This window comes from Cheilinus undulatus, linkage group 13, assembly GCF_018320785.1.
Source record: "Cheilinus undulatus linkage group 13, ASM1832078v1, whole genome shotgun sequence".
Classification (NCBI taxonomy): Eukaryota; Metazoa; Chordata; class Actinopteri; order Labriformes; family Labridae; genus Cheilinus; species Cheilinus undulatus.
Window position 1 is genome coordinate 41,385,021 of NC_054877.1, and position 18,109 is coordinate 41,403,129.

Consider the following 18,109-nt stretch of genomic DNA (forward strand, 5'->3'; position numbering starts at 1 on the left):
TCAGACATTAAACTATGAACTGGGATGCCTGACTGGACTGCTGAAGTCACTGCTGCTCAGGGGTGGAAAGTAACTAATCAAATTTACTCATGTTCTAAATATTTCGGCTTCACTCCCAGATAGCCGTTGCTCCGTCCAGCTTAATATGCCATTTTTAATTTGTGAGTGTATGTATATCAAAGGACAACGCTTCAGTCAACTTCAGCATTTATTCACAAGCAAAAAAGACCACAGTGTTCTCAAAGTGTCTTCTGTTCTTCAAGGTGCCTGTATCAACTGCTCAAACTCAGAAAGCCAATGTGGGATTACAAAAAAAACATCTATTAAGGAATTAGAACGTCCTCTTATCTTTGTTGTTGGTAGATTTGTGGGGTTTTTTACGCCGGTCCCGGAGCGTGGGGATGTCAGATCTCTGTGCTGTAACATGGTTAGACTGTGACAGACACCTAAAGCATTGGCACTCAGCTGGCCCCTCCACAACGGCAAATCAGGACGAAGAGGAGGAGAGGAGTGTGAAGGGCCGATAGAGCGAAAAGCCACCTCTTAGCGCCAACACAAGATGGAGCACCGAGCCACCCTGGATCTTGTAGTCTGCGGCTGTCTTCTCATCGTTCCTGAGGGGGAAAAGAAACCAGGAGTGAGTATGAGATGAATGAGGAGAAATAAACTCATACTGCAGAGAAAATTCTTACTTACATCTGTTTACCACTGTAGATGAGTCTCTGTTGTTGTGGAGGGATCCCTTCCTTCTCTTCCACCCTTTCTTTAATTCGTTCCACCTTCAGTTTTAAACAACATTAAAGCTTTTATGTGGCTTCTTCAGAGTCAATCTTTCTGTATCTCTGCGTGAAAATTATCACTCACCTTATCTGTGGGCTCAATGTCGATCTCGATTTCTTTTCCAGTGAGAGTCTGAAACAAAATGTCATCACCATCACATTAATGAAGTATTCAGTGACACAGAAAATAAAACACTTACTTAGGCTGAAGAGTTCACAATTTTGGTTCAATGAACATGCAAGGCATTAGAGGGCATCTGAAGATCTCCCACAGGAAATTTTGGGCATTCATCCAGTACTAATTACCCTAAAATCTGAGGACTATCTAAGCAATAATTCAGACCCAAAGGCCTATATTAGCATGAATAAACATAAGAAGTATATGCTAGACAGCAACAAAAGGATAAAACAAATCATTTAGCATGTATACCTAATAAAGTGATGAGTGAGTGCATTAGGAGTGGGCAGTATCCATTTTTAATACCGTTAAACCTCCCCAAAATTTACCAGTGGCGACGGTGGCATATGATTTTACAGACAGGGTGTTAAAAACCACATAATACAAGAAGAAGGTCAGACCAAGCACAGCGAGCGGGGCACCGCCACTAAAGACGTTTCATTCAATCATTTTGCAAAATGCTTCGAGTACAACACAAAAAAGGAACAATGAGGATGAACCGGAAGGGATTTATAGTTGCAGCAAGGGCTGAGGATTGCCACTGACTGCCTGAATCGATTCAATTCCAATTCACAAGGTGCCAATTCAACATCGATTCATGTAGGGATATTCTAGTTACAAAATGTATCTTGCTTTAACAGTTAGGAGATTCCCAGAGAACTTAAGTTGGGAATAGCATAACGAATTTTCCAACCAGGCACTTTATTAAAAATGTCAGGGTTTTCATTAAAAATGACCCTAAACTAGTGGTATTTAAATTACTGTTTTACCTCCATGTGGCTCGTCCTGCCTCTGTCTTTCAAAAAATGCAGTCTCATATCCTCTTTTAAGTCTGGGGGTTCCTTCTGTAGAGCAGAGCTGTCAGGCTCCACCTTGTTTGTTTTAACAGAGATGAGTCACTTCCTGCAAAGTTAAATTGAAACTCTTGTTCTTGGATAAATGAAAAATAAAAATTAGGAAATTTGATAAATAATCTTTACCTAGTTTGAGTAAGTTCATGATGTATAATTACACTGCAGCTTATGTTTACAGTGTGGTAGTTACAGTCACAAAAATAGATTCTCACTACACATTTTCAGATATAGTGCATGCAGTGTGGTGCTCTAATGATTATCTGCCCCTACACCATACACCTCTGTCTGTCTGTGACCTGTGCGCTACAGACAGACACCTATGCTCTTTTGTTAAAAGACAGAAACCACAGCGCTACACCGGCAGAGTTTTACATGTGATGAAGAGATATCCAGCTTGATAGATATCCAAAATAAGATGATTGGGCATAAGATTCAAACCTTGAATCTGAGTCTAAAGGCTTTTAGAGGCGAGTGCAGCTCGAGTTTCAAGCTTCATGAGTGACGCAAGTCTGAGATTGGTAGCATATCAAAAGATTGATCTTTGGATTGTATCAATCAGTATTGTAATTTTCTAATAAAAGACTTGATCGGAATCGGGAAATCGTTTTCTTTTTCTGTTTTTACAGAGTCCTAGTTGCAGCATTGTTTTCACACCCCCCAGATTAACTGGTTACATCAGGACAGAGGATTACATGAAATTGCGTCTCTTTTTTCCTGTCTCTCTGCTTGTACCTAAGTGCTCTCTTTTCCTTCCTTGTTAAGATATGACAAATAATAATCCACAACTACTATCAGACAGGATCTATGAATGTAAAGTAATGTAAAATGCTTTTAAACAGATGAAGATAAGCGGTAATTCATTTTCCCATTGTGCACAATGGCATACTCTGTCTAGACCTCAGTCCACTGGACAGAAAGTTTACAAAAAGTTGCAGACTACTTAAGAAGTTTCAGGGTGGACCAACAGACCTACATGAGCTGATATCTTATTCTTTATCCATCAGCATTCCTACACTTTAAAGTGTGTTTTACAGACTGGAATTTGTTAAATTGTTTGACTGCAGTTTTAGGTATTAAATAAATTTAAATATCAATATAGGATAAAATTTATTTGTAAATATCAGAATACTGGATATGGCAAAAATCTGATATGTGCATCCTTACTGACATTATTAGCAGGAGTTCTGCTAACCCAGTTATAGCATCTTCACACAGAGTCAGTGCTGCTAGAAACAGACACACTTACCAGGGTCCCTACACACTTTAAAAAATACATTTAAAACATTTTAGGACCTTTTTGAGACCCGAACTGAGAACATGATATCACCTTTTGTGCAGCAGTGCTAACAATCAAAATGGAAAGTATGTGTTTTCTTTGCACACCAGACAGGACTGAGTTTTCAGATCTAATGCACTGTTTTGAAACATCAAATGGTATAGGGCAAAGATATTTTTTGGTTATAAATACCAAAATCTGAGGATGTCTGACACATTTATGCCTCTACTCTACCAATATACCACAGAGGCTAGTGATCATAACATGTTTTGAGGTGTGCTAACCTGGTACAAAAGGGTTTCGTAATCAAAAGGAAATATTGTACTAGGGAGGACCCATCAAAATAAGAGGGGGCTGTTCATATTTTTAGAGGCAACTTGAGGGGCCTAAAAAAACTAAAACATGGGCGAACATGAATCCAAAAGAATGGTTAAAATCAAAAATTGTTGGCCAGAAAACAATGATTTTATAAAGACATAACAAAGGAAAAGTGCCATTTAAAAAAAATGTAAGACCTCACACAACTAAAAAAAAAAATACTTTTTAGGACTTCTTATGGCTTTAAATTTCAAAATACCAATTAAAGACTTTTTCGAAATCTACAGGAACCCTGCAATTACAGCATTTATTACAAATATGTGCCCATTACACAGCAGTTTCCATGACAGTAATAACAACAATACCATGGTTATTATTAAATACCCTGGGATAAAGTTTAACTGTGTGACAGCCTGTTCCTTTAGTGCATGTCACACTGTTTTCCTGTCAGTCTGCATCGATGTTAATACAGTATTAAAAAAATTCCTTGTGAAACAATTAAAAAGCTATAACAGTGAAGGACAATTCAGACCAACAAGACTAAAACTGCAACATCTTTTTTGTTTACAAGAACTAAAGAAGAATAACTATATTGTAAGTATATAGCCATATATAAGCTGACTCCAATCTCAACCTTGTAAACAATCTAAAATCGTGATAAATTTATATCATGGTATCAGTATCGTATCATGAGTTCAGTGTTCCTAAAAATCCTGAACATGACATGACTCCAGCCCTAATTCACTTCAGAATAACTAATTTTTCAAGCTCTAATAATAACTAAGATTGTGGTCATAAAGGGACAGTTGTTGTATTTGATGTATCCTATATGATCACACTCCCTTATAGGCAGCATTTACTGAAGTATTGTTATTGATTATCCTGCTGTGGTGATTGTGTTGAAGCTATCAGGCTATCACATAACACTGCTCCTCCATACTGCCGACACAAATAGCAACATGCTATTAGCCCGCCGGCAGCTCTGCTTAATATTGAGCCAAAAACCCAGAAATCAGACACGTTTCAGCTACAGAATAAATACCCCATAGATTTATTAGGATAAAATGAGTCACTGCCGCCCGGCCCAGAAATAAATCAGCGAACCGGTCAGTGGTGTTAGCATGCTTGCTAACATTAGCAACTAGGAGGAGGCGGGGAAGTAAAGTCTCAAATAAAACTGTGGTCTTACCTTTACTTTGATCAGCATGTTGAACTGGTGTGAAATAAGATTCTTTACTGGACTTTGAATGGGCCAAAACACTTTTTAAAGCAGCGAATTACAGCCTGCCAGTCTGGATGACTTGGATTTACTTCCTGTGTGCACTGCTAAACGCTCCGGACTAACGAGACGGCGCGACACTACACGGAAATGAGGTTCCGGTCTGGTAAGTAACAACAGCTTTACTCAAATATTTTAATCTGGAATAAAGTCCACAAATGTCCTGTTACCTGAGGGTAAATCTCCGAAAATTACAGACGATTATACGAAAGTGTAAGAGAGAAGACAAAACCATATCAAGTGTGGAGTAGTCTGCCATTTAAGTTTTGTTTTAAATGACGCAGTTGTATGTTAATATTTAAATGCTAGCTGTTTAAGACGAGGCTTAGGTTTTGATCTTTAGTCTCACTTAAAAAGATTTTTTTTTTTTACTTAAATCAGTCTAGTGCATACACTTTACACGTGACTAAAATTGTTGTTAAACGGGAATCTGGTGGTTTCATAAGGTAAGCATGTTCTGCAAGTACGTCAATAATATGAATCTGTAAAGTAAATGGGAAATGGATTTGAGCTAATATGAAGCTCTTCTAGTCATCTCACTACTCAAAGTGCCGTAGGCCTCTCCTACCCATCAACATCTTTTCACGCCACAGTCATACACTGATTGCAGAGGTTGCTGTGGAGAGTCCACTACTAGCTTATCCCATTTCCCTGCAGCTATACCCATTTACACGCCACTGACGAAGCAGTGGGGCCAAACTTTGGCTTTCTTGTGGCATCGACTTGTGACTGCAGAGGCTGGGGATCAAACCCACAACCTTCCAATTGCAGGACGACCAACTCCACTGAGGCACAGTCTGGATTGATGAATTAGCTTCCAGAGAAATGTAGTTGCGCAAAAACACAATAGTAGAGTGAAATCTCACTGTTAAGAGTTGATTTTATCTCCAAAAGTGTAATTTAAATTCTTTTATGAGTGAAACGGTCTTTGGTGTTGGAGTCTGTGTTGAGCCACCAGTGTTCACATCGTTCAAATCTAAAGAGTCATTTTATCAAAGCTCAACTCAGTGTAATTTTAAGTCTGTGAGCATGTGTGGGCAGAGTTTCCCATCATGCCCTTGGGCATAGTGTTTAGCTTTGTTTGGATGTTGCCTGTTGTACAGTGATCCCTGCTGGGGTTCCAATGCTCATTTTTTTCTGGTTTATTGTTGTATTTGATATAAGCCACCTTTGCACCATGCGTGAAGTTATCTCCTGAGTTAGCATGTGACTTTAGGTGCTAAGAAAGGACTCATAGTGGGTGTTCTTCATCAATATGCATTGCCTTACTATGATGTTGACTCTGGTCTGTTCTTCCAAGAGAAAGAAAGGGCGGAGTCAGACAGCTCAGTTTCATTCAAAGCCACAGACACAGAAACAGCTCGTTCTGAGCAGGGCTGAAAGGGATTTTTAGACATGCAAAAATCCAATACTGGAGTGTTTTTTCAGCAACACACTTCACAGGCATGTTGTGGGAACCTCTGAGACCAATATAAACTTGTCTTAAAAAGGTAAAATAAGTGACCTTTAAATGTAAAAAAACTTCTGATGCCCAATACCTAAAAGTGCTGGAGCTTAAAGATACTGTATCTATTCCATATGGCAGGTACTTATGAGCCGTTAGAGTCCATCCAAATTGGCAGACCCTGCACTCTGTCTTAAGTGCACAAATGCATTGGTGAGGTTTTGTTGCCAGTGTGTTTGTGCATTTTATACAGCATGCAGGAAATTGTGATTAGCAGGACTTCTATTTTTGTTTCCTAGTTATTATAGTAATAATTTCATTTTAGTACAATATCAAAGTCTAAAATTTTGGTTTCAATGGTAAAGCCCACAAAATTTAGAAAATGGATGCACAAGTTAACAATTCTACCTCAAACAGAACCTGACTAAATTGTCTTGTTGTGTTTCTGCTTTGCACTTTGATGCGGTCATAATAAACACCATAAAACACTGAAAACGGAAAGAGAGGTGTGATAAGAGAGGGGCTCCTGCTGTCCTGCTCTCACACACATGTTGATCATTCAGCTAATTTGGCAGGAAGTCTACAAATTGTGTCAGTAGCAGTGTGGTCTGGATTCTTCAGTCATGGTGACTCATTTCTATCTAGGTGTGATATTCGTGGCTGTCTTTGCAACAACAGTTGCCAATGCAGGTAGAAGTTTAAACCTCATGTTTGTCTTTGTAAGCGTCTGATTTACAGAAACGGAGATCATAATGAGTTTGTTTGCAGATATCAGTGTAATCTGTGCAAAAGACTCTGTGAGAATCACATGGAGGATCAGTGCGGAGCTGGTGCCACATGCAGCTCGTCTCTTCCTGGGAAGCTGTATGGCATCTCGCTTCAGAGTTCTTCCCACTGGAGAGGGGGAAGCTCAATTTAACTACAAGCTTAATGACTGCAAATTTAAAAAACGGGTAATCTTATTCCTTTAGTTTACTAAGACAGCTGTCAGTTTCTTCTTGTGTACTTGTATCTTTTTATATATATATATATATATATATATATATATATATATATATATATATATATATATATATATATATATATATATATATATATATATATATATATATATTTATTTATTTATTTATTTATTTAACAGATGAAAGGGAAGCGTCTGCTCTTTCAAAATGAACTGACTTACAGGCCGCAACCCAAGTCCAAAGGTGCAGCATTTGTCTATCCAGTGGAATGTGCTTATCCAAGGTACCTTTAGTTCTGTATTTAGCTTTGACTGTGCAAAGAATGCATTTCTATAGCTGCTTTTATTTTTTAATTTCACTCCTGGGTTATTGGTGCACAGTGTTCCTCTCTGTATTTTTTTTGCTGCTTTAAACACAGAAAATTTCCCCATGTGGGATCAGTCAAGCTGCATCATATCTTTAGTGGATTTTTTTGGACAGTTGAAGCTGAAACTATATCTGAGAAACATTATTTTCATATCCCAGGCCTGAGGGCTGGGTCCCGCCTTTCCTGAATCCTGGATCAGGAGTTTCTGAAGGTCGAGGCGGGCTGGTTTTCCACATGGCACTCCTCAACGGTGAGTTCTTACCAAAGATGGTTTGAGTAATATAGAGGCTCCAGAGAAGACAAGCTAAAAGTAGTCCTAGTGAGTAAAGAAATTATTTTGAAGCCTCTTGTTGTGATAACAAAGCTGGAGAACTACAGTACATGGTCAAATCTGAAATATGAATACGAAAAACATGCATGCTTCTTTTGGTCCAATATCTATTCTTCTGCCTCAAAAATTGAATTTTAATTGTTTTGCATCCCATTTTACCAAACAGTTGCCCATTAATCAGTTGTCAGCAAGTGATTGGCCACTCTGAAATCCCCAACACTGACTGGCAATTAGTCTTGTCAGCCATTAATGGAAAGCTATGATGTAGGTTTTACTTTCTTTAAGTATTTTCAGTTCCTTTATATTTCTTAACCTACATTTTTACTGACTTTAATGGGTTCTTGGCCGATTCTGTCATGCAGCAGTGAGGAAGCGGTCATTTCTGCATAGGCCAGAAATTGAACAGTCTTTATTCTTGAGCTACTTTTGTGTCCAGAAAGTATTTAAATATTCAGGCAAAATTTTAAGTTTTAAAAACTCACAGTAAAACAGAAGCAGGCAGGAATTAAAAGACTGCCTCTAAATCCTGGATGAATGGTGTCACACACCGCTCATGTATGGTCAGTCTTCACAAAGCGGTCCAGTTTGGGTCAGTACTGTTTTTCATGGTTTAGCTCAAACTCTCATCTTAGTTGTGTTTCCTCAGCTGATGTCTGTCTAGTCTCACTCGTTGTGATGAGAAATCTCTTTTCAGAGATCCAGATAATTTGGTTCAGCTCAGTAGAGATGGTTGTTTGGCTCCCAAATGGCTCTTCCTTCGGTATCGGCTTGTCTCTTTAAATGTGGATTAAATATCAACAAAGGATGGAGGGCAGGAAACTGGCACTCACATGGGAGCAGGCTACTGTGGCTCACATTAAAAAGCAGTTTTGTAGCATTGTCTGGTGGGTGAACAGTACATCCTATTCAGTCACTTACCCACAAGGTTTATTTTGATAGTACGTCATTGATTCAATTAAAAGCATGCTTGTGACAAAACAAGGATTTTTTTTGTTAAAGGGCTCAGCTAGCCTCTTGGCTCAGTACAAGACTTATCAGGACTTGTCTCCTGTCATCTAGCCAGATGAAACTAGACACAAGGAGGTCTGCAGGACTGAGTAATTTGTTATATTGCTTAAACTGTGGGCAAAAATCACTTTTTTCTGCATTTCCCAACAGCTGTCCCCCGCTTCCTGACCTTCAGACATTCAGGATCACGTGATTATAAAAAACCTAAACAAAATACATCAAAGTGACCCAGTCATCCTTAGTGTTCATAATGTGACTCTGGTCTGTAGGGTTCTACCTCACTTATTATTCATTTAATATGAAGACACTTTAGGGCTTTTTGAGGGGGCTTTGTTCTCCGATGGGGCAAGAGCTCCTCCCCTGGGACTTTATTTTTTGGATGGATTATTTTGATGCCATATTTTTCCCCACTGGGCCCTTCTGTACATTGAAAATCTTATAATTGAAATGGGAAAAAAAGTTAGATGTATTACCACATATTTGTTGCACACCTGCATTGACTATCTCGAGGCCCCAGGCCTCCTCTAAAACCACCTAAGGTTCTCACACTACCGAACATATTATGATGGATAAAAGATAAGGAAGGATAACACATTATAAGCCTTTTTCACTTTTCTCAACAGAGCAGTTAACGGGCATGGCGAAGTCTAACGTCATCCCGCTTGGTTCCTTTATACCGATATGGGCAGCTGTGGAGCAAAAGTCCCATCAACCCTTGCTGCTGCTCATGGAGGAATGCGTGGCCACGACAACACCAGCGCTGCAGCCTGGCAGTCAAGTTTACCCCATTATCACCAACAAGGGGTAGGCTGAAGAGTATCTTCAATGTTTATGTGATGTGATTTTTGTAAATGCCTTTTTAAAATGTTATTTACAGCTTATCGTTCCAGTCCTGCCTCTGTTTTCCTGTTCTCACCATTCTGTATTGCTTTATTTTCTTTTTACAAGGCTATCAGAATAATTGCATTCATCTTGATTAATTAAGGTCCACAAAAAGCGCACTAATTTTTTCATCATAATTGAAGAAATGGTTTATAGTCCCTGTTAATACTTTGGTTGAGTCCCTGCGGGATCTCCCTGCAGCCACAGTAACCTAAAAGAAGTGGATCACTGCTCCTTAATCTCATTTCACTTTGAAATATCAGCTCACTGGACAAGTCATCTACACTGAGCTGTCAAACATTTACATTTTTACGAGTTTCTTTTCAAATCCATAACAAATTCCTTTTTTATGCTTGATTTAATGTTAAAACCTTCACTCTACCTTTAAAGCAGGACTGTATTCAAACAGGAAGTCAATAACCCTCAGTTTTAGATTGTAGGAAATTTCAAATTGACAGTTTTGGCAGCAGAATAATCGCATTTTGAAATGCAATATTAAAAGGATGAAATTAATCACAGGTCATTAGAGAAAATCTGATTATTGTGTTTAGAAAAATTAGTCTTCTGCCCTCCTTCTCTTTTATCATTCATATTTTTCTTTTATTTCCTGTCATCTCTTTGTATTATAATTTTTCTAAATTTTAGATTGCTCTTTATATTAATTACTCTTGATGGCTTTCATGACCTGCCAAGTTTATCCTCTTTTCCTTTTTAATGTTATTCTAAAGGATCCTTCACATTTGTGCTATCTGGCCTTTCTTTGAGTTTTCTAGATCCATAGTTCTTGAGTAAAGGGTCATGATAAGTGGGGTGTGGAGCCTTTTTCAGTTGGTTTGGGATGCATGCTTGGCAATAAAGGCAGTAATAGTGGGGTGGTAGATGGCTGGTTGCCATCCATAAGTTTAATTTTGTGCTGGCCAGTTGAACCACTGCTCTAATCTCTGCTTGGCCTGGTTTCCTATTGTCCTGACATCATGCCTTTCCATTAGAGCATTTTAAGAACATCAGTTCTTAAAGATGCTGTAGAACATAGATGTGTATGCTTTTTTCTTCAGGTGTCTGACAGAAAGCACAAGGGGGAACTCTATGTTCCTCCCTCGGTACCACTCGTCAGCCATGGTCCTCTATCTGCAGTCCTTTAAAGTTGGACCTGGAGAGGAGGTGAGAGCAGAAACAGTCTGTGATATTCAAGATGTTTTGTTACACGTTATGACTGTTGTGCTCCTCAGGTGTACATTCACTGTAAACTGGTAGCATGGGATCCTCAGGCTTTTGATGAAACTAAAAAGGCCTGCCAATATGACAAGCAAAACATGATGTGAGTATAAAACAAGTTCACTGACAATGATGTACTGCTGTGTTGCTGCCATGCATGTCATAGTCTAGTCCAGTCTTGCCCAAACTTCAGGCTGTGGCAGCCCAGTTTAAGACCTGAAAATCTGCTTGGGCCCACCAAACAAATCCTTGTACAGCTATAACAAGATCCAGATATTTACCCTTTTGTTGTATTTTTGTTCCATAAAAAGGGAATTTCAATTCAAATGCTTTCTGATACGTTAACATTACTTGGCAAGTTTTTTGGAGGTCAAAGTACAACTAATGAGCCACTTCAATTTATTTTGTTTAAAGCAGGCCTTTGCAAAGTCACTTGAATTTTCTTGCTGAATAAAAGTCTCTGTAAATGTACTTTGTCAAAGAATTTTTCATATCTTCTGAGAAATTAATGCTACTTGGGAAGGGATTGTGGGGCCATAGTGTCACATGTTAATCCAGCACCAGTTAAACTGTGACACCAATTGTACACGTCACACGAGATAAATGCAGAAGATGGCAGAAGAAAATAACACAGTTGGATGTTTTTACTCATGTGACTGAAAATGACATGTAGTCAAGTGTTAGACACCAGTGGGCCCATCTACAGAACCTCTGGGGCCCACTGGTGTCAGCCATTTACAAAACTAAAAATCAAAGAAATTCAGAAACCCATAAACATGTTTTAAAATGATCATAGAAATACTTGATTACATGCTGTTATAACTCACATCATCTCTTTAGCACTTACTTTGTGTGATGTATAATATTGGTGTCATGGTTTAACTGGTGTTGGATTAACATATGGCACTCTGGCTGTTCCCAAGTTGCATTAATGTCTCAGAAGACATGAGTTAATTCTTTAAGTTTAACAGTGTCATGAATTAATCCAACACCATCTAAACCATGACACTATCTTTATAAATCACACAGTATAGTAGATGCTAAAAAGATGACATGAGTTAAAATTTCTGGCTTTTTTTAAGACTAAAACTAACATGTAATCAAGTATTTTTTGATAATGTAAAACATAATTTTTTGGGAATTTTTACATTTCTATGACTTTTAGTTTTGTAATTGACCTCTCGTGGCCCAACTACTGTGCCTCTGGTGCCCACCAGTGGGCCTCGACCCACACTTTGGGAAGCACTGGTCTAGTCTTTCAAATGTTTTACCTGTATGAAGACTGACTGCAAATGTAAGTTAGCTTTAAGCTATCTCTGGCACAATGCATCAAATGCTGGCATTTATTTTAAATATTGCACATGGTCCCTTTACAAGTGCAATTACATTTCTACATAAGTTAGACAAGCTTATCTCATCACTCATATTTATTAAGCTAATTCTGCTCTGTCTCGTCGGCTTGATGGAGAAACCGTTTTATTTTGGCATAATTTCCTGCATGTTTCCTCAGATGGGAACTCCTGGACGACCCCTCTCAGAGCTCCATCTGTAGCTGCTGTGATTCCACCTGCAGACCTCGTCACAAAAGAGGACTTTATTCAGGTACCATTTTCTCACAAATATGAATCCTTGGAGGCAGAGGCTTGGCAAATTTTTGTTAAATTCAGTGAGGACCTGGAGCTAAAAGTTGGTCTACATCAGACATGTAAAAGATAAGACAAGACAAGAAGATATGTCATATTTAACCCTCCTCTTCACCTGTATAGCCCATTTCTACCTACAATATGTGTGAAGTAAATGTGATAGACCCACAAAAAAACGTAAAAAAAAAAACTGTTAAAACATTTCCCACCTCTCTAAATGTCTGCTTCCCTCTCCTAGCCTCCAATGGCTTTAGTTACAACTCCGTGTTGGGACCCCTGATCATTATGGATCCGTCTGACTCCAAGGCCAACACATCAGGTCTGTCCCAGCAGATGAAATAAAGAGTAATGATGAGACATGATTTTTATATTTATAAGTCATTATATTCAATGTCAAACTAAAGTTCCCTCTTTAACAGGAGTGTCCAGTCTGAGCTGACAGAGGCTCGTATGAAAGGAGGACTCAGGAGAAGACGACCTTGGCATCATGACCTCTACATCAAAATGTTGTGATGTCCCTATGATCTAATAAAACCTGATTAGACAGAAAATCTGTCTAATTCCCTGAATTGTTTTTGTTTTGTCTTGTTGCTGCTATTTCCCCTGATCATTTCACAAACCATGTTTCATTATACAGCTTTTTCTCTACTTTACAAGTTCTGAAGGAAGAAAATCAAACTCAGCCTTGGCAGTAAAATACAAAGATGAGACTTGTGCGCCACTTGAAAGGTTTTGTCTAATCTGTAACCAGGAAAGTGAAATGTACTGTTTATTCTGTTTTTGGACAAAAATCAAAGTGCTCTACATAGTCATGATGTAAGGCATACACACATGAATAGAAGGGAACTTAGATGTGATTCCAGATATAGTGCAGTAAAAGTAGAATCTCATGACTGTCTTGATGGTGTTTTTAACTGATTTTTGAAAGCTTCTACAGATGGAGACGGACTGTAGTGATTCTTTGAGTGGGAGAATTTGTTCCTCAATGAAAAATGCTGCCAATAGAAGAATCCTGATACAGGAGACGGTTTAGTACTCTGGCTTTAGCGTTCTGCACTGTTGGAGGCAACTGAGACAATACAAGAAAAAAAAGGATTAGAGAGCAGAACTGTTGCCTGGTCTCTAATATTTTGCAGTTCCTAAAACCCTGGTTTCTCATTCTCATTTATTGCTTACATGACACTTTTGGGTCATTTCAAAGAGTCTCAACTCAATTTTTTTGTTTTAGAGTCAGCAAGCCAGTCTGAAATCATTATGACTTTTAATCTCAAATTTTTGACTTTTTATCTCATCAAGACTATCTTGTATTTTTGGCTTTTAATCTCCAAAATTTGACTTTTTGTCATAATTTCAATTTTGACTTCTCATTATTTTGACCATCTCATAATTTCAACTTTTATCTAATAATTATGACTTTTATCGATTACAATTCTTTACCTCATTAATTTGACTTTTTATCACTTAATTTTATCTAATTTCATCTTTTATGTAATAATTATGATTTTTTTTATTTCATAAATATGGCTTTTTATCATAATTTGATTTTCTATCTCAATATTGATTCTTTATCTCATAATTTGACATTTTATATCATAATTTGACTTTTTATCTTGTAATTCTGAATAAGGATTCTTTTTTTAATGGACACACATTCACATTTTTCTTGAAGTGGCAGAAATAAGCTGCCATATTTTACCCTTCCCGTGCCTGTTGTAATCACGCTGGAGCATCCTGATTCCCTGGAGTTCGTTTTCAGTGCTCCATATCTGACTAGAGAGTTAGGAAAGTTCCCACCCAGCCCTGATCTCTGGCCTCCACACTGACCAGAGATGAGCTCAGACAGTCTCATTCTCATTTAGAATATGATACTTAAAAACGCTTGATGGATCCTGAGTCAGTATGACCACAAAGTTAATGGATCTGCTGCACTGACAGGTGTTTTCTCAGCTCTTGTGTTGATGAACTTTATGAACTACCAATCAGGTTTGGGGAGGCCACAAGGGTAGCCAATAAGATTTCAGGAGTGGCGCTGGCCATTACTGGCCACCACTGGCCACCCCCCAAAATCGCTGGCTGCACCTGAAAAAGGTTTTCTTGATTGACTTCAGCCTGTTAGAAGGAACAAAGCCAACTACGGTGGCAGAAACACTGCTCAGTCATGATGGCTTCCTTATGCCACAGTGTTCTGCTGCTGATGCTGGCAGCTGCTATGTCAGTATATGCAGGTAGTACTGCAGCTAAAGTCAAGTTTTTCAGTTAGCTCATAGAAAACTAAGGTAAAAACCTGAAACGGGAATGTGCAAAACTAAACACATGAAATATTGTTTTTGGTCCCAATACAGACATGAGCCTGGACTGTAGGCCTGATTTTGTGACTGTGGTGTGGACAGAGAGCAGATCTCAGGTTGATCCATCCCTCTTTCGTCTGGGGAACTGTTTCCCCACCAGCCTCTCTGCCAGGGAGGCCGTTTTCAGCGTGGACTTCAACGATTGTAACTTCAGGAGACTGGTGAGCATCGACTCTTACCTGCAAACTCTTACTGAACTACACTTCCTACAGCTGTGTGTTTCTCTGCTGTAGGTTACTGGGGATAAGCTGATTTACTCCAATGATCTGACCTACATTTCATCTCCTGATTCGCACGTTGTTCCCTTCAATCACCCGGTCGTCTGTATGTATGAGAGGTAGGTGCTTAATCCAACAGTAGCCTATGTTGTTGACATATAAAGCCAGTGCAGAAGTGCAAAAAACTTGGAACAGCCAGTGTCATTCTGAGGCTGACCCCATTAACCCTGCAAGTCCCATTAAAATTGATATTAAGATGCCCATTTTTACAGCAGAGATGTGACAACACAGTAAAAACTGTATGGGAGCATATGCTGGCTCAGCACTTCACCGTGTCAACCTTGTCGCTGTACTGCTCTATGCCCAGTCTCTCCAGGTATCCTCCCAGCTGCCCCCTCCACGATGCATGTGGTCACTCTGTCTGGACTGGTCCTGGGTGCCCAGTAAGCAGTGAGCTGAATCGTTCCAAGAAAGCGGAAAGCGTTCCAAGTCCACATCAAAGCGCAGCTGGCATTCCTGTATTAGGCAGTTGACCTTTTCCATCCTTGCTCACCTGAGCACGTCAGCATTAGATGCACATTCTTGCCAATAATACCCAAAGATACGCCAAAGAGAAGTTGTCACAAAGGCATCTCTGGCCATCAGGCCTCACAAGAGTACAGCAAGACCAGAAGGACCAGGGACCAAAAGACTGACTTTCATCCACACTGTCTAGGTGTTTGTCTTTAATTGTGTTGCTTTATTTCGTGCAGGCCCAGTGACTGGTACCCTCTGATCTATGACCCAGAGTTTAGCACATATGGGGAAGGAGATCTGGTCTTCCACATTGAACTCATGAATGGTGGGTGTAACGCTTAACTTCAATTCACTTGCATTGGTGTGCAACCGAAACTTGGGAATTTTCCGTTGTATTTTCTTCTCCAGGTAACTTTTCAAGTGCTGCTGAATCCACTAGCTTCCCTCTAGGATCGCTTATCCCCATCAAGGCCAGTGTGTCGCAGAAAACCCATCAGCCTCTGCTGCTGCTTCTGGAGGAATGTGTTGCTTCAACAACACCAGAGCTGCAGTCTGACAGCAGCATTTACCCAATCATCACTAATAAGGGGTATGTTTGTAAGTAGTGACTGATTTTATTATCTGTATGGGAAGCAAAACTAAGATGTGTTCTTTAAAACAGATGTTTGGTGGACAGTAAGATATCCAGATCCAAATTTGAACCAAGGCAAAAATCTTCAGAGATCCACCTATCCCTTCAAGCCTTCAGATTCGCTCTTGAAAAGGAGGTAAACATGCATTTTGACAGTTACTTTTTAAACAGTCAGCGTTATTCATCGGAATATTACGAACAATAGAAACTAATATTCAAATTTTCTCCTATCTTCACCCAACAGGTGTTTATCCACTGCCAACTCTTAGCTTGGGATCCCACTCTTCTGGACAACTCTAAAAAAGCCTGCCACTATGACAAGGATTATGGGTAAAATGTCTTGCATGGTGTCCAGCAAGGCTAGCCAGATATGTTGCACTAACAAAAAGCACTCTGTACCAAATATTCAGTGTTGCATGTTGAATTGCATCACAAGATCTAATACCGCCTCCTAAAATTTCCTTGAACTCAGTTGGGGGCTGCTGGATAATCCTGCAAATAACAATCTTTGTGATTGCTGCGAATCCAGCTGCAACTCAAGGAGGACAAGGAGTATAATATCAGGTATTTTTGCTACTCCTTGCTGGTCTAAATTTGTCTGAGTGGGCTATATCATGCTGAAACTGCATATTTAAACTAAAATTAAACAGGGAAACATGGAGTAGGACGAAGAGCAGTTCTTGGGCCACTTACCATCACTGATGTGAAGTCCTGAAGTATCAAGGTAAAGTTGCAATGCACTCATTTAACGGTAAAAGTGTCTGTTTATATCTGGATTTATCCTCATGGTCAAACAAAAAAATTAAACAAGAGATGCTCTTGTACAGAGTGTTTTGTTTATACTTTTATCCTCTTTAATTTTAACTTTGTTTTACTCCAACAGGAATGGATCCACCCTGAGGACTGGTTAATATGAACTGTTTTTTTATTCTTGATTGAGCTTCTCAAAGCTTCATTCCTGTCTGCTTGTGCATTTTGGATTGTATATAAAGATTCTCCAAACACCAAACTCCCTTTAATGCTTTTGAAAATGGGTTGTGTTCAGGTAAAGTTCAAATGCAGTAATATAAACCTTACTAGGAACCAAGGTTTAATGGTTTGGGATTTTTCATTAGTTTTTATTTAGTTTTCACTTTCTGTGTGTAATTTCAGTTGAGTTTTTACTGCTGGTTTGTTAGTTTTAGTTTTTATTAGTTTCAATGTTCAAGTTTTTCTTTGATACATGTCAGAGCTGAGCGAGCATCATACATTTAAAAAACATTCAGACAGGCTGCTCTTCACTTATCACTCGATTTATTCAAAGATTATGTGTGAATACAACTCCAGACATAAAACTACCACTGTTTTAAGTCTTAACCAATCAAATCAGGCCATTTTACACACCCTAGGGTGGATGTAGGTGCCAGTCAGTATGGCTGTGTCAAAGACTAAAACTAAGGATATTTTGTCACTATTTTTAGTTAGTTTTATAAGTGCACTTTAAGTTAGTTTTTCAGTTTTTGGCAAAGCTTAGTTTTTTTTTTTTAGCTGTAGTTAACCAAAATGATTTTCAAATTTTAGTTTAGAAGTCTAGCAACTTCAAAAATATGTGTTTTGACTGGCACATATGAGGGTCAATATCAAATCAATATTTCTTTCACAAAGATACTAGACCATACTAGTAAGTTATGATTATAATTCTTCAATGTATTATTGTATTCTATTGTATGGGTAGCAATTCTGCCTGTAAGCTGTGGAAAGCAGGGATCCCAGGTTTAGCAGGGTACACAGAACACACTAGCATGATTTGGTACCAGATTCAGGCAAGAGAATAAATGTTCAGACTTACAGACTAGAATGTAAGGAGTTATAAGGATTAAA

The 18,109-nt window shown here is 38.8% G+C and overlaps 3 protein-coding genes across 3 annotated transcripts; 2 read left to right on the top strand and 1 right to left on the bottom strand.

The window, feature by feature from the left end:
* Positions 1-195: 195 nt before the first annotated feature.
* On the bottom strand, positions 196-4,760 carry nedd8l (NEDD8 ubiquitin like modifier, like). The gene is made up of 4 exons (XM_041802417.1): positions 4,595-4,760; positions 865-912; positions 697-779; positions 196-614 (listed from the first exon to the last, which is right to left on the bottom strand). The coding sequence occupies exons 1-4, from the start codon at positions 4,610-4,612 to the stop codon at positions 488-490; spliced, it is 276 nt and encodes a 91-aa protein (XP_041658351.1). The 5' UTR covers positions 4,613-4,760; the 3' UTR covers positions 196-487.
* A 1,901-nt stretch (positions 4,761-6,661) lies between these two features.
* Positions 6,662-13,105, top strand: zp3f.2 (zona pellucida glycoprotein 3f, tandem duplicate 2). The gene is made up of 10 exons (XM_041802534.1): positions 6,662-6,818; positions 6,897-7,081; positions 7,270-7,373; positions 7,616-7,707; positions 9,420-9,600; positions 10,734-10,839; positions 10,908-10,996; positions 12,404-12,495; positions 12,775-12,855; positions 12,956-13,105. The coding sequence occupies exons 1-10, from the start codon at positions 6,752-6,754 to the stop codon at positions 12,973-12,975; spliced, it is 1,017 nt and encodes a 338-aa protein (XP_041658468.1). The 5' UTR covers positions 6,662-6,751; the 3' UTR covers positions 12,976-13,105.
* Positions 13,106-14,601: 1,496 nt separating this feature from the next.
* Positions 14,602-17,258, top strand: LOC121519709 (zona pellucida sperm-binding protein 3-like). Its single transcript, XM_041802535.1, has 10 exons — positions 14,602-14,761; positions 14,879-15,045; positions 15,118-15,221; positions 15,855-15,943; positions 16,027-16,207; positions 16,280-16,385; positions 16,494-16,579; positions 16,722-16,813; positions 16,900-16,973; positions 17,133-17,258. The coding sequence occupies exons 1-9, from the start codon at positions 14,695-14,697 to the stop codon at positions 16,962-16,964; spliced, it is 957 nt and encodes a 318-aa protein (XP_041658469.1). The 5' UTR covers positions 14,602-14,694; the 3' UTR covers positions 16,965-16,973; positions 17,133-17,258.
* The last annotated feature ends 851 nt before the right edge of the window (positions 17,259-18,109 follow it).

Coding starts and splice junctions, on each gene's coding strand:
- LOC121519709 (XM_041802535.1), top strand. CDS start 14,695: ATGATGGCTTCCTTATGCCACAGTGTTCTGCTGCTGATGCTGGCAGCT. Junction 15,222..15,854: donor GTCGTCTGTATGTATGAGAG/GTAGGTGCTTAA, acceptor TATTTCGTGCAG/GCCCAGTGACTGGTACCCTC. Junction 16,208..16,279: donor CCAATCATCACTAATAAGGG/GTATGTTTGTAA, acceptor TCTTTAAAACAG/ATGTTTGGTGGACAGTAAGA.
- zp3f.2 (XM_041802534.1), top strand. CDS start 6,752: ATGGTGACTCATTTCTATCTAGGTGTGATATTCGTGGCTGTCTTTGCA. Junction 7,374..7,615: donor GTGGAATGTGCTTATCCAAG/GTACCTTTAGTT, acceptor TTCATATCCCAG/GCCTGAGGGCTGGGTCCCGC. Junction 9,601..10,733: donor CCCATTATCACCAACAAGGG/GTAGGCTGAAGA, acceptor TTTTTTCTTCAG/GTGTCTGACAGAAAGCACAA.
- nedd8l (XM_041802417.1), bottom strand. Junction 780..864: donor ACATTGAGCCCACAGATAAG/GTGAGTGATAAT, acceptor TTAAAACTGAAG/GTGGAACGAATTAAAGAAAG. Junction 615..696: donor ATCTACAGTGGTAAACAGAT/GTAAGTAAGAAT, acceptor TTTCCCCCTCAG/GAACGATGAGAAGACAGCCG.